Raw genomic sequence first — 18,684 nt, 5'->3', positions numbered from 1 at the left:
TGTAAGCATTCAGCTCTAAATCACTGCTACTCAGATCATGGTCTGCAAACCAGCAGCATCAGCGTCACCGGGAAGCTTGTCAGAAAGGCAGAATATCAGACCCCACCCAAGACCGACTCAATTAGAGTGCTGCACTTTAACAAGCTCTCCAGGTGGACTGTATTCACATGAAAGTTCGAGGAGCATTGCTCTAAATCGTAGACTAAAACTTCATCCCAACACAAGGGCCAAAGAGACATGCCTTTAGGAGTTTACATGATAAGAATTCTGACTATAGCTGGAAATTCATAGTTCTGCAGCTTTAAGTGCCTTTGTAGTATATTTCACTACAGGCCTAATACTCCTATGACCAGTGTAGAGATTCTTTTTTTATTGATATTTTTCTGCATTTCATTTAACCTGTTGCTACTTTTAGGTTGAAAAATAAAAGTTGCACTCAAAGCATTATTTAATAAGCATAAATTTTTCCACAGTACAGTCCATGTCATATTTCTTTATTTTTTTCAGAGTCAATCAGAATAAGCTTTCCCACCTCCCATATTGCCAGAAAGCTTTCCAGTCATTTTGAGGGGCTCACACAGTACCCCAAAAAGAGAGTTGGCAGATTCTGAGTGGGAATCTACCATTCTGTAGGCAGCTGTCTGCCAACTTCTTGCAGGCTCCTGCAACTTTCCTTCGTTCTTCACTGTTCAGCCTTTATTCTGCTTCTTTCCTCCACAGTAGAAGTGAATGGCTTATCAAGAACAACTGGATAGTACGCCTTGTCTACCTTTGCAAGAGGCCTGGCTATCCTCCTAGAAAGAATTAAAAATGTCTTTCACTTCTTTCTGATCAATCTGTGGTCTTGAAAAACAAAACAAACCATTTTGCAATAGGTCTCTCTGCTTATTATAAATATTAGAAAGATGTCCCTGCTAGTATATGTAGCCTACCATGTAAAGCAATACTCTGTTAATATGCATTTTCTTAACTTCTAAAATCAATAGATTTTTATGTTCCCATTCCTTATCCTTATTTAATATTATTTTAAAATATGGTTCCGTGGTAAGAGTTATAATTATTCTCTCTCCTCAAAGTCCCATTGCAGTGAGAATCATGAATGACCAGTTGATGCTCCTGGAAAGAGCATTCATCGACCCCCTTGGTTTGCCAGGGAGGCAGTTCTATAGGTAAGGAAGCAACAGGTGTCCCACTAAAGGACACCAAATACCTCACTGACCCAAACCAGCCTCCCTAAGGTCAGCTTTAAACTACTGCCATCAGGTGAATGGAAGGTGAATATGTATACTGAGAGGAACGTGGGTAAGATTATACATAACAATATAAGTTGTAATATTAGAAAAATTAATTTCATATTGTTTATTGCTTTGCTGTAGATGTAAATGGTAAATGGTAGTTGACAAAGAACTCTTTATAAGAAAATCTAAAAGCCCTAGGATCTCAAAGGGCGTCTTAGAGCTCATGTCGTTCAAATTTCTACATGAATCTGTTCTATGAGATCTCAGTTAAGTAGTTATCCAGCCTCTGTTTGAATCTTCCATTGATGAGAAGCTTACTGTCTCATGCAGAAGTCCATTCCATTTTAGGAAAGGTCTACTTCATGGAAAGTTTTCTTCATAAAGATCTATTTCCCTGTAATTTTCTCCCTCTGATCCGTTCTGCTCTCCAGAGTCATACAGAGTAAGTCTAGATCTATTTCCATACATTTTAGGTTTTTGAAGCTGGCTACTAGGTTTCCCCTAAAGAAGTATCCTCTTTTGTGTCTATATCTCTATGTTTTCTTTCAGTGTCTTAGCTGCATGCTTTTGGATAGCCTCGTTTTTCAAGGTACTTAAACTACGGTTCCTTGGTAGAAAATCATAAAAGTCCTAGCATTTAGAATCAGAAAATCTGTGGTCTAGTTTACTTACACGTGTGATTTAGAGCAAGTCACTACTAGTTTTCTCATCTGAATTAAGATGGTGATACCTGCTATTTTACAAGGCTGTTTATCATCAAATAACATATGCGAAAGACAGTTCTATATATTACCTTTCTTAGAAATATTAGTGATTAGTATTAACACTTAACTAACTATAAACACAGGCTTTTACACCCCAGCTCTGCCACATGCTAAGAGTGACCTAGGCAATTACTTCTCCCAGCTTCAGGTTCCTCAGCTATCAACGGAGATTATAACTGCTTTCACCTCGTAAGTTGGTAGATTTAAGGCATGCAGAAGACTTAGCTCAGAAATCGATACGCTCAGCAAATGGTTGCTATTTTTATAAAATCATAAGTAATAGGAACATAAATGTTTTATTGATACAAATGAAATAGCATCCATCAATTATTTACATAAATCAAAGAAACTGAAAGCAATGTATATGTTAATCCTCTCTTGCCTAGTCTTAGTCTATCTTTATATATTTATTTATATGATAAGCAAAACATCTCTATTTTGTCAAAATAAATTCAAACTCTATAGAAGCCTATAGAATAAAAAGGGACAGTACACCTTCAGCATTCCCTCCTATAACCTGCACCCAAACACTTGTTCCTTTCAGAGAAAATCACTGTTAAGAGTTTGGTGTGAATTTTTTAGTGCATTTATGTACAAATGTACATATATATCTGTTCATCTCTTTTTACATAAATGGGACCATACATTATTTTGCAACTTGCTTTTTTTCTTAACACTTTATCTTAGAGATCTTTCCATGTCAGTGTATATAGTTTTAGCTCTTTCTTCTATCTGCTACATAGTGTTGCATTGTATGGTTTACATGTATAATTTTTTAGTCCTGAATTTTCAATTAGATTTGTTTTTTCCCTAATTATTTACTCTTATAAAAAGTACCACCATAGATGTCCCTGTCTCCTACTGGAACATTTTTTTAATATCTCTATAATCAACATCTAGGATTTCAGTCTTAAAGGGTAAACATATTTGAAATTTGATTAAGTAAATGCCAAACTGTTCTCTAAAAAGACTGTACTATATTTTAAAAATTTATTTGGAACTATTAACTGAATATTAAGACTCTCTTCTAAAGCCAAGGGGAGAGGTGGTTTAAGATGGCGATGTTGGAAGATCCTGAACTCACCTCCTCCTGTGAATACACTGAATCTATAGCTACATATGGAACAATTTCCTCTGTAGAGGCCTGAAAACTAACTGAGCAACTCCTTCACATCGGGCAAATGAGAAAAAGGTCACGTTGCAGCAGGAAGGAGAAGCTGAGACCCAGTCTCACCATAAACCCCACCACTGGCGTGGTAACCCACAATCAGAAGGGAACGCACAAACCTGGAGCTTCTTCGTGAAGAGCAAAGGGTTCGTACCCCAATTTGGGTGCCCAACTTTTAAGACTTGCACCTGAGAGGAGTTCTCGAAACATCTGGCCTTGAAAACCAATGGGGCTCATGTCCATGACACTAAAAGGGCTGTAGCAAACTGAGAAACATCTCCTAAACGGCTCATGTGGACTCAGTCACTATAGGAAACTGCCCTTTGAAAAGCACCCAGATTTTATGTGAAAGAGATTCATTTGCTAATCTTAAAGCATCAGTGAAAAGGGCAGAGGCCTGCAGGGATGCTCTCTGGATTAAGGCTGGTGCGCACCATCTTCACGCTCTCCTTCTGCCAAGCTCCGAAGTGTCAGTATCTCCCAGAGGGGAGCTTTTACCTGAATCTGGACCCCAGTTTTTACAGCTGCCACCCAGGGGATGCCACTTGAGTGCCTGGTTCTAGTGGCCAGAGGGGCTTGTGCTCCTGGGTCCCTCAGAACTGTTAACAATTGGAGAAATGGTGCTTGGCAGGCTACCATCCCCAGGGTATCGCACAGACAGCAGACTGAAACATACCACCAGCCTTTCTGTAAGAGGCCTATTTGCTTGTCCTGGAGCTTCAGCCTGAGGAGCAGGCTTGTGGTTTGGCACAAATCTAGAGGCCACAGAGATGCCCTCAGGGAACGTAGACTGGGGAAATGCCATCTTTATACTCTCCCTCTGCCTTACTACAACTCTCTGGTATATCCCAGAAAGGAGCTCATACAGTTTTACAACTGTTGACACCTCCATATCACCTGGCTCTGGTGGCCACCAGGGCTTACACTTGTAGTCCCACAGGGTGGTATATATTTGCTTACTTTAAAAGCTGCTGCCTGAGGGTCTGGCTTCCAATCAACTTGAAACTAAGGGCTGACTGAGATACTCCCCTTTGGTACACTGACCAGTCTTGGCACAGTCTAAACTACTGGGAGCTATTAAAAATAAAATAGGCTGTTTAACAATCACAAAGGTATGAGAGACAGCCAAGAGCTAGGGCAAGTTTGAATGATGGGTTCATCTCCTACATGAAGCCACTCCTTCAAGAGCAGGAGAGGTGGCTTTTCATCTAATGCATAGAAACCAACATAAAGAGTAAAAAACAAAATGAAGAAACAGAGAAATATTTTCTCTGTTTCTCTTAGAAACCTTAGGAAAAAACCTTAATGAAATGGACATAACTAATCTACCTGATAAAGAGTTCAAAGTAATGGCCATAAAGATGCTCACTGAACTTGGGAGAAGCAAATGAACTGAACACACTGAAAATTTCAATAAAGAGATAGAAAATATAAAAAAAGTACAAAATAGAAGTCACAGAGTTGAAGGATACAATAATTGAACTGAAAAATACAGTAGAAGGGTTCAACAGCAGACTACATGAAGCAGAAGAAAGGATCAGTGAATTCAAATACAGAGCAGTGGAACTCACCGAATCAGAGCAGTAAAAAGAAAAGATAATGAAAAAAGTGACGTTAGCTTAAGGGGCTCATGGGAAAACTTCAAACATAGTAACATTCACATCACAGGGGTCCCAGAAAAAGAGCAAGAGAAAGGGGCTTAAAACTTCCCTAACCTTGGGAAGGAAACAGACATCCAGGAAGCCCACATAGTTCTAAATAAGATAAACCCAAAGAGACCCACATCAAGACACATTATAATTAAAATGTCAAAAGTTAAAGACAAGGAGAGAATCTTAAAAGCAGCAAGAGAAAATAACTTGTTATGCACAAAGGAACCCCCATAAGAATATGAGAAGATTTTTCAGCACAAACTTGGCAGGCCAGAAAGGAGTGGCATGATATATTCAAAGTGCTCAAAGAAGAAAACCTTCCAACCAAGAATGCTCTGTCCAGCAAAGTTATCATTCAGAATCGAAGGGGAAAGTTTTCTAGACAAACAAAAGCTGAAGGAGTTCATCATCACTAAAGTAGCCTTACAGGAAATGTTAAAAGGAGTTCTTTAAGATGAAAAGAAAGGGCACTAATTAATAACAAGAAAATATATGAAAGTATAAACCTCACTGGTAAAGGTAAATATATAGTAGAGGTAGAGGATTAATATAAAGCTAGTATGAAGGTTAAAATCCAAAAGTAGTAAAAATAACTACAACTATAGCAATTAAGAGATACACAGGATAAAAAGAAGTAAAATGTGACATCAAAAACATAAAATGTGGGGAGAGAAGAGTAAAAATGTAGAGCTTTAGGATGTGTTCAAATTTAAGTTGTTATCAAACTAAAATAGACTGTTATAGATACAAGTTGTTATATGTAAGCATCATGGTAACCACAAAGCAAAAACCTATAGTAGATACACAAAAGGTAATGAGAAAGGACTCTAGATACCATTAAGGAAAGTCATCAAACCACAAAGGAAGAAACCAAGAGAAGAAAGGAACAAAGAGGAACCACAAAACAGCCAGGAAACAATGAACAAAATGGCAATAAGTACATACTTATCAATAATTACTTTAAATGTAAATGGACAAGTTTTCCAATCAAAAGACATAGAATGGCTGAATGGATAAAAAAAAACAAGACCCATCTACATGCCACCTATAAGAGATTCACTTCAGATGTAAGGACAGACAGAAAGTGAGTGGATGGAAAGTGAAAGGATGGAAAAAGACTTTCCATGCAAATGAAACCAAAAGAAAGTGAGGGTAGGGGCTGGCCCCATGGCCAAGTGGTTAAGTTCGCGTGCTCCACTTCAGTTGCCCAGGGTTTCACTGGTTTAAATCCTGGGTGTGGACATGGCATGGCTTGTCAGGCCATGCTGAGGCAGCATCCCACATGCCACAACTAGAAGGACCCACAACTAAAAATACACAACTATGTACTGGGGGGCTTTGGAGGGAAAAAGGAAAAATAAAATAAAATAAAAAGAAAGTGAGGGTAGCTATACTTGTATCAAACAAGATACTTTAAAGAAAACGTTGTAGTAAGAGACAAAAAAGGGTGTTACACAATGATAAAGGGGTCAATCCAAGAAAAGGATATAACATTTGTAAATATTTATGAACTTATCTAGGAGCAACTAAATATGTAAAGCAAGTATTAACAGACCTAAAGGGAGAAACAGATAGTAATACAATAATAGTAGAGGTCAAGTCAAGAAAGAAACACCAGCCTTAAACAACATGTTAGACTAAATGGACTTAAAAGACATATACAGAACATTCCACCCAAAAGCAGAACACACATTCTTCTCAAGTTCACATGGAATATTCTCCAGGGTAGATCATATGTTATGCCACAAAACAAGTCTCAACAAATTTAAGAAGATTGAAATCATATCAAGCATCTTTTCTGACCACAGTGGTTTGAAACTAGAAATAAATTACAAGGAGAAAACTGGAAAATCACAAATATGTGGAGATTAAACAACATGCTACTGAACAACCGATGAGTCAAAAGAGAAATCAAAAAATATCTTGACAGAATCGAAAATGGAAATACAACATGCCAAAATTTATGGAAAGAGGCAAAAGCAGTTCTAAGAGGAAAGTTCATAGTGTTAAATACCTACCTCAAGAAACAAGAAAAATTTCAAATAAACAACCTAACATTGCACCCCAAGGAACTAGAAAAAGAAGAAAAAATGAAGTCCAAAGTTAGTAGAAGGAAGCAAATAAAGATAAGAGTGGAAATAAATAGAGACTAAAAACACAACAGAAAAGATCAATGAAACTAAGAAATAGTTCTTTGAAAACATAAACAAAATTGACAGACCTTTAGCTAGACTCACCAAGACAAAAAGAGGGCTCAAATAAATAAAACCAGAAGTGAAAGAGGTGACGTTACAACTGAAACCAAAGAAATACAAAGATCATAAGAAACTACTATGAAAAATTGTAAGCCAACAAATTGGACGACCTAGAAGATATGGATGAATTCCCAGAAACATACAACCTTTCAGGACTGAATCATAAATAGAAAATCTGAATAGACCAACTACCATTAAGGAGATTGAATCAGTACTAAAAAACATCCCAAGAAACAAAAGTCCAAGACTAGACAGCTTCACTGGTGAATTCTACCAGACATTCAAAGAAGAATTAACACCAGTCCTTGTCAAACTCATCCAAAAAACTAAAGAGAAGGGAACACTTCAAAACTCATTTTATGAGGCCAGCATTACCCTGATACCAAAACCAGATAAGGATAACACAAAAAAAGAAAATTACAGGCCTGTATCCCTGATGAATATGGATGCAAAGATCCTCCATAAAATATTAGCAAACCAAATTCAACAATACATTAAAAGGATCATATACCATGACCAAGAGGGATTCATTCCAGGGATGCAAGGATGGTTCAACATCCACAAATAAATCAATGTGATACACCACCTTAACAAAATGAAGAAGTGACGTCAGCATCATGGTGGTGTGACTCATTCCCTTTATCTATTCCCTCTAAGTTACAACCAATGGAACATCCATAGACCAACACAGGATCCTCTACTCCACACAACAAAATGCCTGAAAGATCCACACATCTGTACATCTGAAGGAGGGTGGACTGTACCTTGTGGAGATAGCAGAACCAGGGGGTGGTGGCAGCTGCTCCTGAGATGAGAGGCTCCAAAAACACCTCAGGTGCACACAACCAGAGGCTCTAGGAACTGTGGCAGCACCCACATAACCCTGGCAGTGGTGGCTGTATCTAAGACAGTGCTACCCCTGGCAGTGGTGATGGCACCCTCGACCTGAGGTTCCAGGAACTGTACTGGCTTCTGAGACCAGAGGCTTCAGAAACCAAGGTAGCACCTACAATCAGAGGCTCCAGGAACTGCAGTGGCACTTGCGAACCAGCACTCCCTACCCAGTAGCAACAATGCCTTTGACCCTGGCACTCCCAGCAGTGGAGGTCACGTTTTATTTTTTTTATTATTTTTTATTCTTCTTCCCAAACCCCTCAGTACATAGTTATATATTCTAGTTGTAGGTCCTCTGGCTCTGCTATGTGGGACACCACTCCAGCATGGCTTGATGCGTGGTGCCAGGTCCACACCCGGGATCCACCAGTGAAACCCTGGGCCACCAAAGTGGAGCATGTGAACTTAACCACTCAGCCACAGGTCTGGCCCTTGGCAGCTGCATTTTAGATCTTGGTGTCCACAGCGGCAGTGGCCACAAACTGAAGCTCCAGGAACTGTGGCAGCATCAGCAACTGGAGGCTCCAGGAACCCCAATGGCACCCACAACCTAAAGACCCTCTGCCCGGCAGGGGTGCTGATGACCTCAGCTTGCCTGGCTGCAGTGGCAACACCTGAGAACCTGATGCCCTCAGCAGTGGTGGTGCCAGCACCCCCAGAAAACCCAGTAGCAGCAGTGGTGGCTCCTGCCATCCTGGACCCCCAAGTCACAGCAGGAGCTACAACCCCAGTGTCTCCACCCACAGGGGCAGCACCTACAAACCTGACAACCTCTGAGGCAGAGGTTCCCATGACCTAGCTTCCACCCTCTCCTTCCCCCTCCCCTTGCTGTGGTGGTGGAGCCCGCAACCCTGGAAGCGGCAAGATACCAGCAATCTCAGTGGCACAAGCAGTGGCAACAAGGGTAATGAAAACACCTCGGGCAGAGGCAGTAGAGTGTGGAAAGAGCTGTCTTTAAAATATAACCAGAGGCAGCTCAGAATCAAAGTAAACAAAGCCTTACCAAAATAAAAAAGGTGTTCACTACTACAAATGCACCAGTGAAGGAAACTCATCAAGCAACATTAAAAATTATGGTTACATAGTATCACAAAAAGAAGATGACAATTCTCCAGAAACCAAACTTGAAGTCATGGAAGATTGCAATTTAACTGATAGAGAATTCAAAATAGCATTCATAAAGAAATTCAATGAGCTACAAGAAAACTCAGAAAGTTCAGTGAACTCAGGAATAAAATTCATTATTAGAAGTATTTACTGAAGATATTGAAACTCTAAAAAAGAAAGAAACAGAAATTCTGGAGCTGCAGGACTCAATAAATCAGATGAAGAATACACTAGAAAGAATTGGAAATAGAGCAGACCATATGGAAAAGAGAATTAGCAAGCTCAAATGTGGAAGAGGAGAGACAACTAACATGTTTTAAAATTAAGAAACTCTACAAGAAATATATGACAAATATATTACAAAAAGCAACATAAGGCTAATGGGTATCTCAGAAGGAGAATACAGGGAGAAGAGAGTGGAGAGCTTAGTTAACAAAATGATAGCTGAGAACTACCCAATCTTTGAGAAGTACCTGGATATACAATTACATGAAGCTAACAGAACATTTAATTATCTCCACACAAAAAGACCTTCTCCAAGATATATTTTATTAAAACTGTCAGAAGTCAATGACAAAGAATTTTAAATAGAGCCAAGGAAAAAAAAGACAGTAACCTTCAAAGGAACCCCCATTAGGCTATTAGCAGAATTCTCAGCAGAAATTCTGCAGGCCAGGAGAGGGTGGAATAACATATTCAAAATATTGAAAGATAAAAACTGCCGGCCAAGAATACTCTATCCAGCAAAGGCATCCTCCAGACATAAAAAAGAAATAAAGGCTTTCCCAGATGAAAGCTGAGGGAGTTCACTACCCACTAGACTTACCTTATAAGAAATGTTGAAAGGAGCTCTTCTACCAGAAATGAAAGTGAAAAAGTACACACAACTTTGAGTAAAGTAATAAGTAAACAGAACCAGAAAATTGCAAAGCTATTGCAGAATAGGGTGTTAAACACTTAATTGTAGCATAAAGGTTAAAGGGAAAAAACTAATTAAAAATAACTAAAGCTACTTCAATATGGTAATGAACTCACAACATAAAAAGGGATAATGTGGACAACAAAAACATAAAAGGGGAAGAGGAAAAAGATGAACCCTGTATAGGAAAATGAAAATAAGATACTATCAGCAGAAAAAAGACAATTTTATCTATGAGATATTGTATACAAACAGCATCATAACCATAAAACAAAAATCTAGAGCGGACACACAAAACAAAAAAAAAGAATGAGAAAAACATCATAGAAAATGACTAAAAAAAAAAGGCATATAGAAACACAAGGGAAAAGAAACAATGGAGATATAGAGCAACCAGAAAACAAGATAAAATGGCAGTAGTAAGTCCTTATATATCAATAAAAACCTTAAATGTAATTGGATTGAACTCAATAATCAAAAGACACAGAGTAGCTAGATGGATTAAAAAACAAGACCAAACAATATGCTGCCTTCAGGAGACTCATCTGAGCTCAAAGCCAAACATAGGCTCAAAGTGAAGGGATGAAAGATGATAATCCAAGCAAATGGCAACCAAAAGAAAGTGGGTATAGCCATACTTACATCAGACTAAATAGATTTCAAGCCAAATAAGGTAACAAGAGACAAAGATAGACATTATATAATGATAAAGGTGACAACCCATCAAGAAGGCATGACATTTATTAATATATATGCACCCAACTTAGGAGCACCAAAATATATAAAGCAACTGCTAACAGACCTAAAGGGAGAAATTGACAGCAATACAACAAAAGTAAGGGACTTTAACACCCTACTTACGTTGATGGATAGATCATCCAGACAGAGAGTCCACAACGAAAAATTGGCCTTGAATAACACATTAGACCAGATAGACTTAATAGATATATACAGAACATTCCATCCAAAAGCAGAGTACACATTCTTCTCAAGTACACATGGAACATTCTCAAGGATAGACTATACATTGGGAAACAAAACAAGTCTCAATAAATTTAATAATGAAATCATATAAAGTATCTTTTCTGATCAAAATGGTATAAAACTAGGAATCAACTAAAGAAGACTGGAAATCACAAATATGTGGAGATTAAACAACATGCTACTGAAGAGCTATTGGATCAATGAAGAAACCAAAGGAGAAATAAAAAAATACATGGAGATAAATAAAAATGAAAATACGACATACCAAAATCTTTGGGATACAACAAAAGTTGTACTAAGAGGGAAGTTTATAGCAAAATAGGTCTACCTCAAGAAACAAAAAATTCTCAAACAGTCTAACCTTACACAAAAAAGAACTAGAAAAAGAACAAGTGAACTCAAAGAAAGTTGAAGGAAGGAAATAGAAACCACAGAGGAAATAAACAGAAACTAAGGAGACAGTAGAAAAGATCAATAAAACTAAGACCTTGTTCCTTGAAAAAATAAACAAAATTGAAAACCTTTAGCTAAACTCACTAAGAAAAAGAGAAGCCTCAAATAAATAAAATCAGAAATGAAAGAGCAGAAGTTACAGTGGATACCCTAGAAATACAAAGGATCACAAGAGACTAATACAAACAGCTATACACCAACAAATTAGAAAATCTAAAAGAAATGGATAAATTTTTAGAATCAAACAACCTTCCCAGACTAAACCATGAAAAAATAGAAAATATTTTAGACCAATCTTTCCAAAAGAGATTGAAACAGTAATCAAAACTTCCTAACAAACGAAAGTCCAGGACCAGGCAACTTCCCTGGTGAATTCTACGAAACTTCAAAGAAGATTTAACATTTATCCTTCTCAGATTGTTCCAAAACACTGAAAAGGAAAGAACACTTCTTCCTAATTCATTGTAAGACCAACATCACCTTGATACCAAAACCAGATAAAGATAACACAAAAAAAGAAAATTACAGGTCAATATCTCTGATCAACTTAGATGCAAAAATCCTCAACAAAACATTAGCAAACCAAATACAACAATACATTAAAAAGGATCGTAACACCATGACAAGTGGGCTTTATTTCAGGGATGCAAGGATAGTTCAACATCTGCAAGTCAATCAACATGATACACCACAGGAACAAATTAAAGGATAAAAATCATATGATCATCTCAATAGATGCAGAAAAAGCATCTGACAAGATTAAGCATCCATTTATGATAAAAAACTCTTGAAAAATGGGTACAGAAGAGAAGTACATCAACATAATAAAGGCCATCTATGATAAACCTACATCTAAATCATACTCAATGGTGAGAAACTGAGAGCTTTTCCTCTAAGATCAGGAAGAAGACAAGGGTGCCCACTCTCACCACTTTTACTCAACATACTGCAAGTCCCAGCCAGAGCAGTGAGGCAAGAAAAAGAAAGAAAAGGGATCCAAGTTGAAAAGGAAGAGTAAAACTGTCACTATTTGTGGACTCCATGATTTTATATAGAGAGAACCCTAAAGACTCCACCAAAAACTATTAAAAATAATAAACGACTATAGTAAAGTGGCAGAATACACAATCAATATAGAAAAATCTGTTGCATTTCTATATGCCAACAACAAACTATCAGAAAGAAAAATTAAGAAAACAATCCCATTTACAATTTAAAAAGTAAAATAAAATACCTACTAATAAATTTAACCAAGGATGTGAAATACTTGTATGCTGAAAACTAAGACATTGCTGAAAGAAATTGAAGTAGACACAAAGAAATGGAAATATATTCCATGCTCACGGATTGGAAGAATTACATTGTTAAAATGTCCATATTATCTAAAACAATCTAAGATTCAGTGCAATCCCTATCAAAATCCTACTGGCATTTTTCAGAGAAATAGAACAAGAAAATCCTAAAATTTATATGGAACCACAAAAGATTCTGAAAGAGCCAAAGCAATTCTGAGAAAAAAGAACAAAGCAGAAGGTATCACACTCCCTGATTTCAAACTACACTACAAAGCTATAGTAACCAAAATAGTATGGTATTGGCAGAAAAACAGACACACAGATAAATGGAACAGAATTGAGAGCCCAGAAATAAACTCCCATACATATAGACAATTAATTTATGACAAAGGAGCCAAGAATATACAATGGAGAAAGTAGTCTATTCAATAATTGGTGTTGGGAAAACTGGACAGCCACGTGCAAAAGAGTGACACTAGACCACTACTTTAACACCATACACAAAAAATGAACTCAAAATGAATTAAAGATTAAGTGTGGGGCTGGTCCAGTGGTATAGTTGTTAAGTTTGTGTGCTCTGCTTCAGTGGCTCAGGGTTCACAGGTTCCGATCCCAGGCGTGGACCTAGCACCACTCATGAAGCCACACTGTGGCAGCATCCCACGTAAAATAGGATTGGCACAGACGTTAGCTCAGTGACAATCTTCCTCAAGCAAAAAGGGGAAGATTGGCAACAGATGTTAGCTCAGGGCCAGTCTTCCTCAGCAAAAAGAGGAGGTTCAGCAGCAGATGTTAGCTCAGGACTTATCTTCCTCAAAAAAAAACCCCAAATACACTTTTTGTAACTATGTAAGGTGACCAGTGTTAACTAGACTTATTGTGGTGATCATTTGGCAATATATACAAATATCAAATCATTATGTTGTATACCTGAAATTTATATAATGTTATATGTCAATTATACATCAATAAAAAATTTTAAAAAGCCAGATAATACTGCTGTGTTTCAGTCTGCAGTGGTATGGAAATAAGTTTTCCCTTCCTGATTATAAGGATTACTTTTTAACTGAATATATGTTACACACTTCCACTTTCCCCAGTAACTCTAAAAAGAAATGTAGCTATAATATTAATACCAGCTACCTAGAATTTTTCATTTTTTAAATAATTTATTTCAAAACTTTTTTTCCTCATCTGGCAATGTAGATCAGGTTAAAAACAGCTTGTGAATCTTTTTAAAATGTATTTTCTTTATGGAGGTAACATTGGTTTATAACGTTATATAAATTTTAAGTGTACATCATATTTCGATTTCTGTGTAGACTATAGCATGTTCACCACCCAAAGATTAATTACCATCTGTCACTGTACACAGATGCCCTATCACCTCTTTCACCCTCCCTCCTCCCCGCTTCCCGTCTGTTAACCACCAGTCTAATCTCTATGTATTCGTTTGTTGTTATCTTCTACTTATGAGTGAAATCAAACAGTATTTGACTTTCTCTGATTTATTTCCCTTAGCACAATACCTCAAGGTCTATCCATGTTGTCACAAATGGCAAGATTTCATCCTTTTTATAAAGCTGAGTAGAATTGCATTGTGTATATACACCACATCTTTATTTATTCATCCACTGATCGCACTTAGGTTGTTTCCAAATCTTGGCTATTGTGAATAATGTTGCAGTGAACACAGAGGTGCAAATATCTTTACACATTCATGTTTTCGTGTTCTTTGGATAAATACCCAGAAGTCGAATAGCTGGATCATGTGGTAGTTTTATTCCTAATCTTTTGAGGAATCTCCATACTGTTTTCCATAGTGGCGGCAGCAGTTTGCACTCCCACCAGCAGTGGATGAGGGTTCCCTTCTCTCCACACCCTCTCCAACACTTGTTATTTCTTGTCTTGTTAATTACAGCCCTTCTGACAGGTGTGAGGTGATAGCTCATTGTAGTTTTGATTTGTACTTCCCTAATAATTATTGATATTGAACATCCTGTTTCTTGTGCCTTTGTAGATCTTTTAAAACCTGAGATTAAAAAGTTTCAGTATACATACTGGATCAATGCCATTTTTAAGTTATGTTATTTCATGAACTTCAAAAAAGGATAGTAGATTACCAGATTTCTAGTGGAATAAAATTTTTTTACCACTTAGAATTGATAAATATTGGATAAAAATATCAGAGTAATCCAATGTGTACATATATGTATTATATAGGTGTATATATTATATGTATTTATTATAACTTCATAGTGTGATTAATAATGAAAGAATCAGTAAAAATTGCACATATTTTAAAATGTTTTTACTGTGAATATATTTAAAACATCTTAAAATTCAGAGGTGTAAATGTTCACTGCAGAATAAAAAGCATGAGTTACATTAATCTCTGAAAACTTGAGTTGTGGGTAATACACTGAAACTATCACAAGAAAGGCAAATATCCTTCATTGAGCATATTTTAGACATTCTAATACTCTTGTCATTTTTTTCTTTAAGGAAGTTCCTTAAACTTAATGGCTCTATGTGGCAGGCAAAATAATGATCTCCCAAAGATGCCCATTCCCTAATACCCAGAGCCTGTGAATATGATAGGTTACATGGCAAAGAAGAATTAAGGTTGCAGATAGAATTCAGGTTTGTAGTCAACCGACCTTATGAAAGGGAAGTTTTCCTGGGTTATCCAGGTAGGCCCAATGATGTGATCACAGGGGTCTTTTATAGTGGGAGCGAGAGGCAGAACAGAAAGGTAGAGTGATGCCGTGTGAAGGGGCCTCACTCTGACCTGCTGTTGCTGGTTTTGCAGATGGAGAAATGAGGGAGGCCTCTAGAAGATAGAAAACAGCAGGCAAATGGATTCTCCCCTAGAGCCTCCAGAAAAGCATGTGGCCCTGCTGACACCTTGATTTTAGCCTAGTGAGACCCATATCAGATGCTAACTGACAGTACTATAAGATAACAAAATCGTGGAATACAAGTTTCTTTCATTATTGTTTTTTAAGGTCTGAAGAATATTGGGAACAGCTGTCATTGTTGAATCTCTCAAAAAAGGCAACACAAAAATAAAAGTTTTTTTCAGTCTCCTCTCTCATTAAATATGTCCATAAAGCATACATGTTATCACTGTTTGTGGGCATGTCCAGGCAGTTAGACAAACCTACTTTCTTCCAACTATATGGGCTAGCAACATATGATTCATGAGACATGTCCTAGCAAATGCATACTGTCAGCTCCTTTCTTTGCTTAAAATTATACCATTACATAAGTATCTCAAGTCAATTATACAGTCATGTGCCACATAACGACATTTCAGTCAATGGCAGACCAAATATATGACGGTGGTCCCATAAGATTAGTAACATATAGCCTAGATGTGTAGCAGGCTATACCATCTAGGTTTGTGTAAGTATACTCTGTGATGTTCGCACGACAACAAAATCACCCAAGAATGCATTTCTTAGAATCTATCCCTGTCATTAAGTGAGTCATGACTGTACGTGTCTTTATTTAGGAGTAACAAAAGTGAATGCCATGAGGAGACACAGAATACTCACTAAGACGTAGTCTATCAAAAGGGAGTGACTAAAGAAAAAGCATCTAAAATGTCATATATGTATACTCTTTAGCTCAACCTGCCTTCTTTATGTTTTTTTCTGTTAGGCACATCATCTTTGCTCCAAGTAGCCACAACAAATATGCTGGAGAATCATTTCCTGGGATATACGATGCTATGTTTGATATTGAAAATAAAGCAGACCCTCGTTCCGCCTGGACAGAAGTAAAGAAACACATTTCTGTTGCAGCCTTTACAATTCAAGCAGCAGCAGGGACTCTGAAAGAAGTGTTATAATAAGGTCTCAGCCAAGTGACTAGCCATTAAAAACTGTTACTGAAAGTCTGAGGATAAAATCCATCTTTCTTTCTAATAACGCATGAAGCCAGAGTCTTCTAAAATCTTGCTTTTCATGTCATGTTTATTTTAGACTTCCACCTTGTTCATCTGCAAAGAGTTTTTTGCCTCTTTAAAAATTCATAACTTCATCAGCAAAGTGTTAATGTAATAAAACAAAACAAAAAACTCCGGTCATGTGGCAGAAAGAGAGAAAGTAACTAAAAATTCCCTAAAATAAAATATGGCAAGGAACTTGAACTTTCAGACATTGCTGGTAGGAATGTAAAACCACTCTGGAAAACAGTTTGGCGGTTTCTTATGAAGTTAAATAAATATAGTTACTTTATGACTCCAAAATTCCACTTGTAGGTATTTACTAAAGAAAAGCAAAAACATAATCACAAGAAGACTCTTACATGCATGTTCATAGCAGTTTAAAAAGGAAACAACCCAAATGTCCATCAACAGATGAGTGGATAAATTGTGGTATGCTCACAATGGAATATGGCTCAGCAATGAAAATGAGATAGCTGCCAATACATGTAATATTATTGGCAGACATTGTTGAGGGAAAGAAGCCAGACACAAGAGAATACTTCGTATATGATTCTATTTATATGAAGAAGAGGCAAAACTAATCTATGGTATTTGAAATTAGATGGGTGATTGCCTGAAGCAAGTAAGGAGAGGGAGGAGATTGGCTGCAAAGAGGCATAGGGAAACTTTCTGGGATGATGGGCATTTTCTGTATCTTGATCTGGGTGATGGTTACACAGGCATATACATTTGTTAAACCTCCTAAAACTGTAAACTTAAAATGTGTGAAAATTTTACCTCAATAAATTCGATTATCAAAAAAACAGTCTGGCAGGGAAACTGGAATAACACACTTTCTCTTATGAGATCACTGTGGAGTGCCAAATGGTAAGGAAAAAAGTGAATAATATCCATACGCTTGATAACTTCAATTCTACTGAATAATACATAAGTCTGATAGGTAAAGAAAATACTTGCTACAAATCTTCATACTCTGACTCCTATAAAGAAAAACGGAAATCAGCATTGGCAAACTTTTATGCAGAGCCTAATGACTCAGAATTATGGGTAAGCTGTGATGAAAACTTCAACAAGCTTGATTGTTCAGTTACTTTGCCTTTTAAAAAGAGTTGAGAATCAAAAATTGAAAGACCTTTTATAGGCAGGCACACTAACTACAATAAGGATTGACAACTCAAAGTCTGACTGTAAGGAGAAACTACCCCTGCTAGCCTTGCTCACTGACCAACAATACAATTTAATTTAACGAACAGTGGAAGTATTTAGTTTAGGGACAAAATTTTCATATATATTTCAATATTACCAGAAGGTATCACACTGATTCTCCACAATAAAATAAGTGGCATGCACAGAAATGCCTTAAGTCATAATGATAAATTTTAAATAGGATCTATTCCTTCTGCTTAAAGAGGCAATAGAGTATTCGGCTTAAAAAAGACCGTAAAGTATATTATTTATACAGTATAAATTTATAAAGCATATAAAATTAAGGCTTTTGTAAAAATAGTTTCAGCAAATCTAGGGATTTAACTTCACTACCATACCATATTACCTTGGTACAACACTTTATTTTAGGGTAAAGAGAAGTAACTGTCTTTAATTTTTGCCTTAAAGCATTATGTTGTAGGTAGGATACTGAGTTAAGACCCATAAGTTGCACGTTTCCACTATCCAACTGAGTAAATCATTACATATTTCTAGGCATCAGTCTCCTCATTCTCCAACTCTATTATATCATTTTTAAAGAGGACAAAACACAAAAGTTTCTCTCTTTTTGTCTTCTTCCTGCTGGTAGCTTTCCTGAAGAAAGATATGGGTTGCTAAAACAGCAAGTGTAGTTGGAAATATTAGTTTGGAGGAAAACAGTAACACTTGCAACTTATTGTTCCCTTTAATCGGTAAGTTATTTTGTTTTTTATCATATTTAATCAACAGCTGATCATTACAACAAGTGATTATGTGGCATGCACTGTAATCAATCTAAGATATGAGATATAGAA

At 36.9% G+C, this 18,684-nt stretch overlaps 1 protein-coding gene across 9 annotated transcripts in view; it reads left to right on the top strand.

The window, feature by feature from the left end:
- The window catches only part of NAALAD2 (N-acetylated alpha-linked acidic dipeptidase 2), a 61,080-nt gene extending 44,096 nt beyond the window's left edge, over positions 1-16,984 (top strand). For all 9 annotated transcript variants that reach the window (XM_070273210.1, XM_070273212.1, XM_070273214.1 and 6 more), the window contains 2 exons: positions 1,077-1,169; positions 16,396-16,984. In XM_070273210.1, the coding sequence (XP_070129311.1) occupies positions 1,077-1,169; positions 16,396-16,585 (283 nt within the window). In that variant the 3' untranslated portion in view covers positions 16,586-16,984. The remainder of the gene's footprint in view (positions 1-1,076; positions 1,170-16,395) is intronic.
- Positions 16,985-18,684: the final 1,700 nt, after the last annotated feature.

The sequence above is a fragment of the Equus caballus genome, chromosome 7, assembly GCF_041296265.1.
Source record: "Equus caballus isolate H_3958 breed thoroughbred chromosome 7, TB-T2T, whole genome shotgun sequence".
In the NCBI taxonomy this organism is placed as follows: domain Eukaryota; kingdom Metazoa; phylum Chordata; class Mammalia; order Perissodactyla; family Equidae; genus Equus; species Equus caballus.
Note: the sequence above shows the minus strand (reverse complement) of the source record. Positions and strands in the feature narration are given on the sequence as shown.